Source organism: Eulemur rufifrons, chromosome 14, assembly GCF_041146395.1.
Source record: "Eulemur rufifrons isolate Redbay chromosome 14, OSU_ERuf_1, whole genome shotgun sequence".
In the NCBI taxonomy this organism is placed as follows: domain Eukaryota; kingdom Metazoa; phylum Chordata; class Mammalia; order Primates; family Lemuridae; genus Eulemur; species Eulemur rufifrons.
The window spans coordinates 33,220,320-33,234,782 of record NC_090996.1 but is presented as its reverse complement, the minus strand read 5'-3'; the positions used below and the strand labels follow the sequence as shown (position 1 = coordinate 33,234,782).

At 60.8% G+C, this 14,463-nt stretch overlaps 1 protein-coding gene across 2 annotated transcripts; it reads right to left on the bottom strand.

The window, feature by feature from the left end:
- Positions 1-6,092: 6,092 nt before the first annotated feature.
- On the bottom strand, positions 6,093-11,698 carry UBALD1 (UBA like domain containing 1). 2 transcript variants are annotated; one of them, XM_069486198.1, is made up of 3 exons: positions 11,462-11,698; positions 7,733-7,795; positions 6,093-7,141 (listed from the first exon to the last, which is right to left on the bottom strand). In XM_069486198.1, exons 1-3 carry the CDS (start codon positions 11,579-11,581, stop codon positions 6,866-6,868), a joined length of 459 nt encoding a protein of 152 aa, XP_069342299.1. In that variant the 5' UTR covers positions 11,582-11,698; the 3' UTR covers positions 6,093-6,865. The 2 variants fall into 2 exon arrangements, with proteins under 2 accessions (XP_069342299.1, XP_069342298.1); XM_069486197.1 differs by having other exon boundaries at positions 6,094-7,216; positions 11,462-11,696.
- Between the last annotated feature and the right edge of the window lie 2,765 nt (positions 11,699-14,463).

Genomic DNA, 14,463 nt, shown 5'->3' with positions numbered 1-14,463 from the left:
GGTGGCCCTCAGAGTCTGGGGACACCTGCCCCGTTCCTGTGGCCCCACAGCCCTGCTCAGCTCCTCACCGCACCCACCCCTGCCTGACTGCTCTTTTCTTTCACTAAGGACTGTGTCCAAATGAGGCCAAGCCCCTGCTGCCCTGTGACTTACCTGTCCCAGCTGTCTGCCCAGCCCCAGCCCCTACCCCTAAATCGAAGATGAATACTTTTGGAAACTTTTGCCCAAAGTAAAATCTTCCACTTTTTTAACTGTGGATGAGGGGACAGGCCAGGTGCCCTCTATGTGGGCAGGTGGGACTTGCTGGCCCCGCTAGGGCCACCACCCTAGGCTCAGTCTGTGGGCCAGAGTGGAGGGGTAACAGGCCCAGGGTGACACAGCGAGGCCCAAGCTTGCTGGCCCCCACCCAGGAGGCTGAACCTGCTAGATTTGAGGGGCCCGACTTTCGCCTCCTGCTCCACTGCAGGGGCGGGGTGCCCCGTCGGCTAGACTGGGAGGGGGTGCTTCTGGGACACACACAGGCCAGGCCGTGGTGGACATGTGGTACCCGGGGACCTCCGCTCCTCACAGCCCTCATATCTGTCCCCACTTGGGCCCTGCAAAGCCACCTGCCCAGCCCATTCCTCAGGGTGCTGAGTCAGTGCCTGCAGCCCAGGGAGTGAGCAGGGCCTGGCGGGTCTCTGCATTCCTACAGGCCTCCGGGGTGCTTTCCCCACAGCAGGCCAGCTGGGAGCCATCCTGGAAGAAGACAGTGCTGTTCCCCGGTGGGGGTGGGGGTGGGGGGCAAGCTGGCCTTTGGCCTGGTCCCAGGTGAGAGCCACAGGCAGAATCCCTGCCGAGGATGGTGGCAGAACCACCCCTCCGCCAGCGCAGAGGGCGGGGCCTGCAGGCCTGGAAGCTGGAAGGGGGAGCTGCACCTACTGGGGGGGGCTGGGTGGCTGCCTCAGGAGCGTGGCTTGCCCTGTGGGCAGGGGGAGACAGCTGGGAGCTGTGGAGCCAGGGAGGAGGCCAGCAGAGCGGGATTTCAGAAGACCCCGGGCCCAGCCTCCTCATCCACAAGGGGACAACGCTTGGCCTGGGTGGGACACAGCAGCAAGGCCAGGCTAGACATGGAATAGGGTGACCAGCTGTCCTGGTTTGCCTGGCGGTGACAGGGGTTCCCAGGACACAAAACTTTCAGTTTTAAGACAGAGGAATTGATCACGCGGGGAGGAGTGTGAGAGCCGCTGCTCCCACACCAGGCAGGAAAGGGGGAGATGCTTCTTGCAGAGCAGAGGGTCCCAGCTCAGGTGCTGCAGGAATGGAGACGCTGCATGGAGACCACCCTGCACTGCCGGGCAGCTCACAGCCCACCGATGTGGGGGAAAGGACCCTAACCCTAACCCTAACCCGCTGGTGCAGGTCAGCGAACCTTTCTCCCTTTCAAACACGGTGAACTCATGCACCCTGCGGCGTAAACAACTGACAGCAAAAAGGCACCACCAGCACCCGCAGGCAGACAGCTGACGGTGGAAGTGCAGGCACTGGCTGGAAGGGCCTTCTGTCCGGGACTCCTTAGGGACACTGGAATCACCATGCGCTGCACACACCCCACCCCCCCAAGGCCCGCCTTCGCCATCATCTTGGCTGGCTTGACCTCTGACTCTGCATGGATTTGGGGGCTATAGGCAGAGACCCTCCACACACACATTTAACTGCCAGAGAAGGGTTTTTCTCCCCCACCCCCGCCCTCCCCTTGCTGTGGCGTCAGCAGGGTCTACAACCGTATTGCTCCCCAGGAGATGAGAAATGGCCCCACAAAGGAGGGCAGAACTTTGCCAACAGGCTCCCCAGTGCCTCGTGCCACTGACAAGACCTTGGTCATCCTGGAAGTGCCCCCCAACTCCTGCCCTCCCTAGGAGGACTCCCCACTCCCCCACCCCCAAAACAGCTGTGTTCTTTTAAGGCTCACTTGAAATACATACGTTGCCCAATTACAAGCTGTGGCTTAGAAACCAGAGACCTTTCCAAATGCAGGAGCTAGAAATAGGCTTGCTTCAAAAGATCTCCATTTTGGCCACCCCAGGAGGCCTTCCCCTCACTGGGAGGTAGACCCCAGTCAAAGGACTCATCTGTCCTCTGTCCTTGGTGGTGCTGGTGCCGGAGACTGCTGTGAAAAGCCCCTCAGAGACCTCCACGGCCACAGCGGGCCCACCCACCCATGTGTGGGGACCGCCCCTGCAGCCAGCCTCAGGGACAGCCTGGTTCTCTGCTGCGGGCCACAATGTGTGCTCAGAGAACCCTGGCTGGACCACAGCAAAACCCCTGGGGACACTCAGCGGCCCTTGAAGTGTCCCTCTCGTCCAAGAGAACCTCACAGAACAAGCCTGTCTCTTTTAAAGCTGTCTGTAGGCGGGGCCCTGCCAGCCCACCCCGCATCTAGCCAGGTGCCCACACTCCGGCAGCTCCTGCTGGTGACAAGCGAGACCCCTTCCGGGACTCCAGCTGGCTCTGAGGCAGGAGTTGGACGTGCACATCCGTGGTGGCTAGTGGAGTGCAGTGGGCTCGGGCTGGCAGGGGTAGGCAGGCCCCCAGCGTTGACAGTCGCTTCAGCCAGTGGTGGCTCTGAGGGAATTTGGGCCAGATATTCCAGTGTTCCAAGGTTAAATGAGGCTTTTCACATAAACACTCCTGATTTTAAAATGTTGGCAAACATATTTTTAAAAAGTAAAACGCTGGGTTTAAGCCAAACAGCACACATTGGGGACTGTACGTTTGCAAACCCCTAAGATAACGTGCCCCCCCAAACTGCAGGCTGGAAAGGCACATCCACCTGTCACCCGGCGGGGCCAGGCCCTCATTCCCATGGGCTGACACGCACAGCTCTGAGCACGTGCTTTTGAGCAACCTCATGGATGCAAATGGTGCTTTTTAAGAGGAATTTTGAAATAGTCAAGAGCTATGGCTGGACTTTAAAGGAACAAGGCTGGCTTCCTGTGTGTCACTCAGGCAGCTCCCGGGACAGACCTGTCCTCTGAGTCCATCAGTACCTATGGGTCTTAGCTATTTCACACCTGAACATGTAGTAGCTGTCACTGGCTCCTGTAGTCTTGAATTTTCACGCTCAAGCTCTGGGGCACATGGGATCTTCGTAGGCACACCTTCTGCTCCCCTCGGGGGAGTCCCTACCTGCGTGTGCCCCGCTTCCCTCGCCTGTGAGATGCTCCCAGACACGGGCTCCAGGCACACGGGGCAGGGCCTCTGTATTTGCTGGAAACACCCGCGTTCCCCGGCCCAGCTCCGACCCTCCCCTCCCCAAGCATCCCAGACTGCTCCCGCCTACCCGACACTCCTGAGGTTCCCATGTGGCCGGGCGCGGTGGCTCACGCCTGTAATCCTAGCACTCTGGGAGGCTAAGGTGGGAGGATTGCTTGGGCTAAGGAGTTCGAGACCAGCCTGAGCAAGAGCGAGACCCCGTCTCTACCAAAAATAGAAAGAAATTAGCCAAACAACTAAAAATAGAAAAAATTAGCCAAGGAGAGTGGCGCGTGCCTGTAGTCCCAGCTACCTGGGAGGCTGAGGCAGGAGGATCGCTTGAACCTAGGAGTTTGAGGTTGCTGTGAGCTAGGCTGACGCCACGGCACTCTAGCCCAGGCAAGAGATCGAGACTTTGTCGCAAAAAAAAAAAAAAAAAAGAAAAGAAAAGAAAAATCAGATTCTGTGACCCTCCTGGAGAACTGCTGTCTCAGGGGAGGCTGGGAACCTGGATGTTTAACAAGCACCGGGGGACCTTATGCTCCAAAGCCTGGGGACTGTGCGTGTGGAGGGTGCCAGTCACCACGGGGGCACATGCTGGGTTGCTATGTCAGCATCACCTGGGAGCTCTTTTATTTTAAATTGCAGCTTTGAGGTGTAATTGATACACCATAAAGTCCACCTTTCTAAAGCGTACCAGTGAGTGGGTTTCCCTGTGGTCACAGATGGACCACCACGCTCTCGCCGGGCAGTGTTCACAGTCACACATCAGGGCCTCCCCAGAGACTCCGATGCGTCCAGGCCCTGGGACCTGTGGCTTGCTGTTTTTTTCATTCCCAGGAGGCTGTGCTGTGCAGCCAGGTATGGGAAGCACAGGACTGGGGCAGGGGTGCTCCACAGGGGCCACCGTGCCTCTGGGGGACATTAGCAATGTCCCCATTACCAACGCATTTATTTAAGACAGGGTCTCACTGTGTCGCCCACGCTGGAGTGCAGCGGTGCCATTATAACTCACTGCAGGATGAACTCCTTGCTCAAGCCATCCTCCTGCCTCAGCCTCCCGAGTAGCTGGGACTACAGGCACATGCCACCATGTCAGGCTACTTTTTACATTTCTGTAGAGACGGAGTCTTGCTACGTTGCTCAGGCTGGTCTCAAACTTCCGGCCTCAAGCAATCCTGGGATTACAGGCGTGAGCCACCTCACCCGGCCTCAGCAGACATTTTTGATTGTTACAGCTGTGGGGGTGCTACTTACTGGGCTGAGTGGGCAGGGCAGGGTTCACGGATGTTGCCAACACCCTACGCATGAAAGATAGTACCCACTGCAGGGACGACGATCTGGCCCCAAATGTCAACAGTGCCCAATTCAAAAACCTGGACCTACAGGAACCTCAGTCCCTTCTCCCTTAGCATGACACCCGAGACCTCCAGGCCCAGCACACAGAAACAGGCTTGGTGGCACAGCCTGACCTCTGGCATTTAGTAAAGATGTGTAGGACATTTCCTAAACTTTAATGTCTATTTGGCACCAGGGCCTCCTATTAGATTCTGACTCAAGGGGTCTGGGCTAGAGCCTGAGGTCCTGTGTGTTTAACAAGCTCCCAGGGGATGCTGCTGGCATAGGACCCACACTTTGAAGAGTGAGGGCGTGGTCCACCACAGGCCACCCCTAGGGCCCACTGGGTGTTTTACAAACTGGCACTCCAGAGCCACCCACTGTGCAGAATTCTAGACCATGCACTGTCTTGCGTAGCCGACAAGTACAGCCCCCTCCGCAATCTGCCTGCTGGGAGAGGCCTGGCACACTCACCCCACACAGCAGATCAACCCAAAACACCTGTCTGCAAAGCATTTCTCCTACCAATGGAAGGCAGGTGTGGCAGTTTCCTGAGAATTTCTTCCACCCCAAAGAACAGAGAAGCTGCAAAGGCTCAGGAAGTTGGAGCTGCCCCACCCCCATTCTGCCTGCTCTCTCCGTCCTCTGCTGCATGGGCACCCCAGGCAGTGCAGGGGGCTGGCCGGGGTGGGCTGTCCAAAACGTGGGTTTCAAGGTGGACCCAAGCAGCAGCTTGACCAGGGGTCCTGGCAGCCAGTCCAGTGGCATCCAACCAGGGAACAGCTGTCCCAGGAGGGCTTTGTCAGCAGAGCCTATGCAGGTTCCAGCTGCGCAGAAGTGAGGCAGACGCTGGCACGGCAGAGGGGGAAGCAGACGTCCTGGGTGTGAGAGCAGGAAAGGTGGATGGGCAGTGCTGGGATGCCAGGCAAGTGCCAGACCTCCTGAAACAGGAGAAACTCCCCGGCGCTACCCTAGACTGGGAAGTGAGTTTTGCCTGTGATGATCTGCAAGCTGAACCCCACGGGGCTTGTATACGCCCAGGTCCCTCAGAAGGGCGCAAGGCTGAGGCTGCCTTCTCCCAAAGTGGCCCCAGCAGGCCCAGCGGGGCCTGGGACCCGCTATCCACTTCCCAGGTTGCCAGGCCAGACGCTGCCCTGCCCTTGCCCTCTTCAGCCCCACTGGCTCTGCATCCAACCTGCCACCTGGCCCTGGCCTACCCAGCCATGTGTGCTGGAGGCTGGCGCAGAGGTCCAGCCTGCAGCCAGCCCCTGGAGCCGTGACCAAGAAACTGGGAAGACAGAAGCCACTAGTGGGCCCTTCTCTCCCACCTGGGGGTCAGACCTGTCCAGATGGGCAGGGGTAGGGGTAGGTGGACAGAGGCTGGGATCTGGCAATACAGGCCGGAAACTAACTTCATGGGAAAAGCCTTGGGTAGGCAGAAGATTCCAGAGCACGTTGTGGTTTGAAGGAGCACAACAGGCAGCAGTGTGCAGCTGGGAGACCAGGCCTGCCAGCAGCAAAGCCTAGGGTACAGGCAAGACCACAGAGCCTGGCAAGGTTTGGAATTCTCTCTTCTCTTTTGTTAAAAGGGGAAAGGAAATGGAAAACGGTGCCCCCGGGCTCTGGGGGAGGCATGCAGGCAGCCCCAGCAGGCAGGCGCTGGGGTGGGTGGGAAGGGTCCTGGAGTTTCCCACGATCCTTTTCTCCGCAGGGGCAGCAACGCTGGCTGATGAGGGGGCGGGGCGAGGCAGGGCCCTGGGAGGGGCGGCGGGTGAGGGCTTGGGGCTCACTCTAACATGCAAAGTCCAGCTGCCCCATGCGCTAGGTTGCGTTCTGAAGAGCGACATACGTATAAATACACAGACACAGCTACACGCACACATGCGGAGAAGGCTCTGCGCCCTCGAGGGTGGGGATCTGGGCCTGCCGGCCCCCACGGAGCTCCAAGTCAGGAGCCAGCAGCGTCTCCGCTGGGTGATTCTCCGCAGCACCCCCTGGGCTGGGGCAGGGCGGATGAGTCCTCGAGGGAAGGCTGTTTGGTCTCGGAAGTTCTGTCCGCCTGGCACCCAAACCACTCTGAACCAAATCCAGGCGCGCTGGGTGCTGCGAACTCGTGTGCGTGCAGCTGTGCATGCTGGCACAAGACATGTCCCTGCCTGGCTGGAGTCCGGTCTCCCCTCCAGGGCTCTGGGGAACAGGGGTGCAGACAGAGAAGGGGTGAAGGGGGCCCGCGGAGACATCCTCTCCCCCGCCCCACGGGGTCCTAGCCTCCGGGAGGGGGGAGGGGCCTCCCTTATCTCTCTGCCTCCATGGCAGGGTGGGGCCTCGGTTCTGAGGCAGCCTGTTGGGGGGCCAGCGGTGGCCAGTCTGAAGCCGGGGAAGGGGGTGCCGGAGTCCACAGGGGTGGCTGTGGCTGGTGGTGCTGTGGGCCCCCGGGGGGCGAGGCCGCACTCGGCCAGCTGGGTGCCGCGAAGCTGCCGGTGGCGGCATGGGGGAAGTGCGGTGGGGGCGAGGTGGCTGTTGCGGCCATCGGGCTGCCACTGCCGCCACCGTGGAAGCTCTCGGAGGCCTTGAGACGGGAGAACATGGTGAGGGCGTCAGGGAAGTTGGGGGGCGTGGCAGGGGTGTTGGCAGGAGTGCACATCTGTGGGGGAAGAATGGAGAGAGGGAGTGAGCACCCCTTTCCACAAGAACCCCCTGAGGTCCCCCACTGCCTCCCGAGAGGAGACACACGGTCAGCCTCTCATTGGGAAGACTGTCCCTTCCCCAGGTCCCACTGGAGCAGCATCCTGGCCCCACCAGCCGGCCAGTCCACCTCCCAGGGGCTCGCAGAGGAAAGGCGCCAAGATGAGCTGACCCAGCCTCCCTGGGCGGGGGGAGGGGTACAGATCCACACTCTGGTGCAGGCCTCTGTCCACACTGGCTCTGAGGCCATGACGCTTTGCCAGCGCTCCCCAGGTCCCAGGGGGGCTAAATCCAGGGCACCACTGAGTCCGGATACCTGATGGCCCATCTCCAAGCAGGTCTGGCCCATGTGCACCAGAGCCCGCCTCCACCTGCACCAGGGCTGCTATGCTGTGTGAACTGCCTCAGCCTCCTCCCTCCCGGCCCAGAACTGGGGCCCCGGGAGCCACCCCTTGGGGTTCCAGAGGACACTTACCATCTGGTGGTGGTGGTGGTTGTAGGGGATGTTGGTCTCCTGGAAGAAGGCGCTGAGGGCAGTCTGCAGGGAGAAAGGCCCACACTTACTCTCCAGGACCTGGCCAGCCCTGCGGCTGCCGCTGTTCCCAGGCTCCTCTGGGCTTGGTGCAGCCCTGGCCTGACCACCTGACCACCGGGTGGGAGGGTGAGTTGAGGGGGCTGAGACGGCGGTGTGCCTGTCACCACCCAACCCTCCACTGCCCAGGGAGGTGCCAGGGCACTCAGGCAGTTCACACGGGTGGTGGAGACCCTCATGACACTCACTGCTTGCCACCTGCCAGCCAGGTGCCCACAGCTTGCAGAGCCCACCCCTTATGCATACCTGGCATTGTCACCATGATGTGGGAGGGGGAGGGAGTGCCCTCACCCTGTCTCATGGGAAAGACCGTGGCTCCTAAGTAGCCCAGCTGGACCTAAACCTTTGATTCGGCAGAGTCTAGCCTCGCTCTGTCACCACCTCAATAAATGGCAAGTCCTGACTCTTCTCCGAGCCTCGGTTTCCTCAACTGTGAACCAGGGGGAGCTTAAGGAAGGAGTCGAGCCTGGAGGGTGGAGACCTACTTCTCCACCCAGCTCTGCCTTGGACTAACCAAGTGGTCTGTCTGGGCCTCAGTTTCCCCATCTGTAACACAGACACTGGACTAGGGGGCTTCCAGCTTCCTCTCCTTTGCAACAGTGACCTCCTAAAATCACCACATCCCAGCCAGGAGAGCCTAGAATTAAGTAGGAGTGTCTGGATTTCCACTCACTCACTGACCCACCTGAGCCTCCCGGGGAATGTTCTCTAAGTGGTGGAGCAGGAGGGCAGCCCCCGGACTGAGCCCCTCACCCCATGTGCAACTGCTCCTGCCCAGCTCCCTGGCCACCGGCTACTAGCTGCACCACTGCCACATGCCACACTGAGCAAGGTGTCCACATCAAACAGGGCTCCATCAGTTGGGGGCACGTACTGTCATCATCAACCTCAGGGCAGGGATTGGCATCGCCTATTTTACAGGCAGGGAAACCGAGGGACAAAGTGATTTGCTCTGGGTCACTTGGTCAGCAAAAGGCAAAGATGGGGTTAAGACCCCAGACTGTGACTCCAGGCCTCAGATCAGCCCAGGCGCTGGCATGTGTTAGCTCAGCCCAGGCCCTGGGGGGAAGTGCAGGCTTTTAGTGTGTCCTGGCTTGGCCCCAGCAGAGGGGGTGTCAGAGGGAAATGAGGCTGCTCTTGCCAAAGTGCTGGGTGAGGGAGCCCAGCAAGTGTGTGAGGGGTCCTTGGGGGCCCTGCCAAGTCCCAGGCCCGGCTGTGTTAGCAACTTACGGGCCCCTCCCCTGCCCCAACACACTCAGAAACCCCCATCAGGCTCCCAGGGCTTGCCCTCAGCGGCTTTAATTTTTTTTTTTAGTAAATTCAAATAAATTATCCTGGGAATTTCCTGATGGAGACACCCCACCTGGGTGTCCCCAAACGGGTGTGGGCGCTCAGGCATCGGTGCTGGTGTCTAGGCGCCTCCCTGACCCTAAGATGCTCTGGCAGCAGGGGCTGCTCCCCACAGCCCAGGCTTACTCTGCAAACCCCAACACAGGAGCCCCAGGCCACACACCAGACCCTCCCCTCTAAAGGCCACCGTGTGAGTTCTCCATTGAGAAATATCTGCCCCACTAGACGGAGGCCCCTCCCCTTGCAGACTTCTGCCCCCATTAGCACCTGAATCACAGAGAATGTGACCCAGAAACAGGGCAGCCGGCAGGAGAGCACAGAGGGGGATGGGGTTTGGTGATGAACCCCTCTCCCACTCCCACGCAGAGGCCTGAGGTACAGTCACCTTACAGGAGTCAAGGGCACAGGGCTGCTGCCCGTGGAGGCCACCAGAGCCCCCCAGACTAGTTGTCCCCCAGACATTTCAATTTTCGAAGCTGTGTTTTTGGTCTTTTTTTGTAACAGACAGAGTCTGTTATCCAGGCCAGAGTGCAGTGGCTCGATTATACCTCACTGCAGCCTCGAACTTCTGGGCTCAGGCAAAGGAATCTTCCTGCCTCAGCCTCCCAAAGTGCTGGGATTACAGGTATGAGCCACCACGCCCGCCCAGCCCAAAGCAGCATTTTCAATTCATCTGCACTGCCTGAGGGACACAGCCTGGGTGCCAGCTGGGTGCCAGGCTCTGAGGGCTGGGCTGAGTTCTGCAGGCAGGGCCCACTTCCCACTGGACACCTGCCTGCCCTGCCCTAGGTAGGGAGGGAACCCGTATGCAGATGTGGGACTCAAGCAAACTGCCACGAATGTGGTTTTGCAAGTTTTGCCACATCCAGCCCTTGAGACAAACAGGGCTGTTAGGTGGGGAGCTGGGAGCTCCGGGTGGGGCTGCCTGGGGGAGAGGGGGCCCTGAGCTGGCCAGTTAGAGGCTGACTCCCACTTCTGCCCCCCCAGATACAGAAGAGGAAACAGGCCAGAAAGACAGAGCAGCCTCCATCTCCTGGGATGAAGACTGCCCAGGGTCAGTGCTACTGAGATCTCTGCTAGGATGGCAGTGGGCAAGGAGAAAAGGATGGATTCCTCTGGGTGGGTCACTGCCTTCTCAGTCTGTCCCAAGCTTGGGACATTCTGATCCCCATCCCATACCTAGCAGGCTGAGCCCCAGAGCCCTCTGCCTCGAGGTCCTCCTGCTGGCCCAAACACCTTCCCTGGGATGGCTCCCCATTGGGAAACCAGGATCCTGGGCCCCAGGTACTACCACACTGGCTGATGCTGTGACCCTACACCTCACACCTGAGAGTCTGGCCCCATCCCTAGATACTACCACGGGGTTATTTCTTGGGTCTATGAATTACGGAAGGGCCAGGGTGCCCCTTGGCAGCACACACCATGGGCACTACAGCCCTGCGGGTCAGTGTAGGCCTGGGGGAGTGGGTGCCAGACTGTAACAGCTCTACCTCCTGCCCTGCTGGCCCCAAAGCTAGTCAACCGTGTACACCTCCCCAGCACAGACTCCCCTGCCAGCCCCGAGGGCAGCCGGACGCACACGTGGGCTCCCCAGGCGCGCCTCTGGAGGGGGGTACACACACGCACATCCCCACGCTGTAGTGTAGGGCCCCAACACACCACCCACCCGCCCCGCGCTGCGTGTACACACACACCCCACCCCACCCCACTGTACTGGGCACCCGCACCATCCGCAAAACCGCCACATGTGTACACGCTGAGCGGAACCAAACGCAGCGGGCAGCCTGCGCGTTCACACGCGCGCCAACATCCCCACACGTACACAGCCCCGTGTGCCCCGCTGACGCCGTAGTGCGTGCGTAAATACAAATGCACATGTCCGCGTACGCGCCCGCCGCCCCCCGGGCGCACCGACCCCCGGACCCCACGCGCGGGCGGCCCAGCCCTCGGCCCAACTCGGCCGAGGCCTGGGGCGTCCTCCTTCCGGCCGCCCGCCGGCTGTCCGTCCGCGGCGCCACCCAGCCTCGGCCGTTACCGGGACAAAAGGGGGGACCCGTCTCGACAGCCGATGACTCGGGGCCCCGCGGGGGCGCGCGGCATTTCCGCGCCCCGGCCCACCCGCCGCGAGCCCCGGGTCCCGACACCGCCGAGACTGTCGGGAGAGCCGGTCGCGTCCGCGGCCGGCCCCGAGGGCTCACGGCCACACGTGTCCACCCCGCCCGCGGCCCCGCGCGGACACTCGGCCCAGCCCCGGCCGCGCACCTCGAACTGCCAGTGGGCCGCCTGCAGCAGCTGCTTCGCCTGGTCGGCCGCGCAGCCCGCCGTCAGCACGAACTGGTTGATCATGACCTGGTGCTTGAGCTCGTCCATGTTCACGGACATGGCGCCGCGCGCTGCCCTCCGGCCGCCCTCGCCGCTCGGCCGCCGCCTCACGCGTCCACCATTAGCGAGCCGGCTCCGGCTAATACAAATATTTACCGTGCGGCTCTGACTCACCGCGCCTCGCCTCGATCGCGGCCGCCGCGGCATGCTGGGACATGTAGTCCCGCGCCCCCGCCGCGCTGCGCCGGCCGGCGGGGCGTGGACGGGCGCCCGCACCTGTGGGGCCGGGCCGGGAGGCCAGGGCCGCAGGCCACGCGTGGGCACAGACGCCGGGCCGCGGGGCCTGGCCAAGGCCGGGGACCCGAACCCCTCGGTGTTTGGCGTCGCAATGTGGCAAGCAGGCGCTCCCGTAGAGCGGGAGCCCGGGGCTGCGAGGCCCCGCAGGCCTGGCGCACAGTGGGCGCCAACACATAAGTACTAGTTCAGGGACTAAGTCTGCCCTTCAAAGCTCCGCTCGAAGTCACCGCCTCCAGGCAGCCTTCCGGGTCTCCCCAGTTTAGTCGCGCATCGCCCACCCGAGGCGCGGGCCCTCCCCAAAGCCTGGCTCCCGGCCTGCCACACAGTAGGCCCGCACACAGTCTGGGGAAACGATGGCGCCCGGGACAGGCTGGCGTCCTCGGGGTGCCGCGGGGACCCGCTCGCGGCAGTACTCCCACTTTCCCACGCCAAATCTCGTGCTCTTTGCCGGGAATCCCGGCCTTCAGAGGCGGACGCTAGGACCCCGCGGAGCCAGTTCCGGAGCAGCCCCGAACTCCCATTCCCAGAGTGCCCCGGTTTATTTGCATCGTTTTGTCCCGGGTGACGTCAGCTGAGTGAGGCCGCGCCTCGACCAATGGGCAGCCTCAGGGTGTTAGGACCTGGCCATATAAGGTAAACAAAGCTGGCCGCCCAATGAGGCGGCGGCGGGGGCGGGCGCTGGGTCGGGGCCGGCGGGGGCGCGTCACGTGGCGGGCGGGGGCGGGGCGTTGCGGGCTGTGTTTACAGCCCCGCACATGTGGCTTCCGGTTGACGTCGCGGGTCGGCTAGTGGGGCCCAGGCTGGCTCTGAGCTGTCCGGGGTGGTCAGGGGGGTTGCTCCCGCTCTGAGTGACTTTGGCCCGGTTCCTTGCACTTCCTGGCCCTAGATCCACTCGTTGAGCCACTGTTTGTTGGGCCCTTAGTCTGTGCCCGGCCCTGACCTGGCCCGGGACTACAGGAGAGCAAAACCGGGGTGGGTGGCTGTGCCATTGCTGGGGGAGCAAATGTCAGAAATCCCAAGGATAAATGTAGCACTGAAAATATGGAAAGTGCCCTAAGGAAGCAGGCCCAGACCTGGGGATGGGTTAAGGGCCATCGTCGTGTTTTAACAGATCTGATCCCTAGTTCGCATTAGGGTCACTGTGGCTGTGGTAGTGTGGGGACCAGATGATGATGAAATCCAGTCCGAATCAGGCGATGTTCTGGGTGTCTGGCTCCAGGGAAGGGTGCCCCTCTCTGCGGAATTGGATTGAAAGGAGGGACCGGCCCCAAGGTCTGGCTGCCTGGGTGGGCCTTTCAGCCCTGCCAGGGACTTTCTCATGGGGTGGCAGGACGAGGGTAATGGGGTAACTAGTGGACAGGGCTGAAACATCCTGGGTTTGGGAAGGTGAGGGTGGGAAGGCGATGGCACCATGATAGCTCAGAGGGTTGAGGAGGGAAGGGAGTCACGGAGCAGTGGAATCCACCCCTGAGGGCTACAGCTGGGAGCTTGGCCCATGGGCAGGGAGAGGTCACTGAGTGTCAGGTGCCTTAGCCCTGGTAGAAGCCACCTGACCATGGGAAATACTGTTTAAGCCTCTTTCCTGCCCGGGTGGGTATCACTCAGGGGCTTTTTTCTTTGCAAACCCTGATGGTGCCAAGAGATTTTTGCTCTTAGTGAGAATCACCCCTTACCTTTGCAAAGCATCATACTTGTGAATTAACGTGGGTAAAGTGCTCAGCCCAGGCTAGGCACTCAATAAAGGCAGCTTGGAATATGATGACTGCTATAATTATTATCACTGGAACTGCAACACAGCATGGTAGAAGGTGGGGAGATTCTGGGGTCAGACAGACCTGGCTGTCAGTCTTAACTCTATGGTTTACTGACTGTGGTGTTGAGCAAGTTACTCTAGCAGAGCTCTAAGCTCTCCCAGCGCTGCTGTGGGGGCTAATGCTTGTGAAGTGCCTGGAACTCAGCACACCAGTTCTAGCACTCTGACCCCTTTGCCCCCATTTGGGCTACTCTGGGGAGCCCAAGCCTCATTTTACAGATAAAGGCACTGAGGTTGGGATCCTCTGATGTTCAGAACCTGTGGAGAACAGGCACCTGGTGGACCATCAGGGTGTGTTTCTGGTAAGGGAGGGTGGGCACTGTCCTGGCAGGGCCCACTGAGGGCTTTTCTTGTTCAGGGAGGCAGGACATGCCTTTACTCCTTCTCCCACACTCATCCTGGTACCAGTCAGATCCTGCCCAGGCTTGCCCAGATACCTGCCCTGAAGGAACTCTCCCAGGCCAGTAGGCTGGTAGGGGTGGGGCAGATGGGACTGGCAGGGGCAAAGGTCACCCTGCTGGTCTCCATGCCTCACCCCCCCCCCCCCCCAGGCCCCAGCCTGCTTGTTTTCCCTGGGCCAACAGGGAAGGAAAAAAAAAAAAAAAACTTTGTTTTCAGCCAAGATCAGCCTGGCTGGAGAGTGGACTTTGGATTTCTTGCAGGATGGGATGAGACCTGACAGTAAATGGGGGGAAGGGAGAAGAAGGCATTTCCCCGCAGCACCCTTACCTTCCTTGAGGGCCAGAGAGGTTGAGAGCTTTGCCAGAGTTCACATGGTCAGTCAGTGGCATGTCCTGGCCTCCTCCTCCTCACTCCCAGCCTTCCACTGACT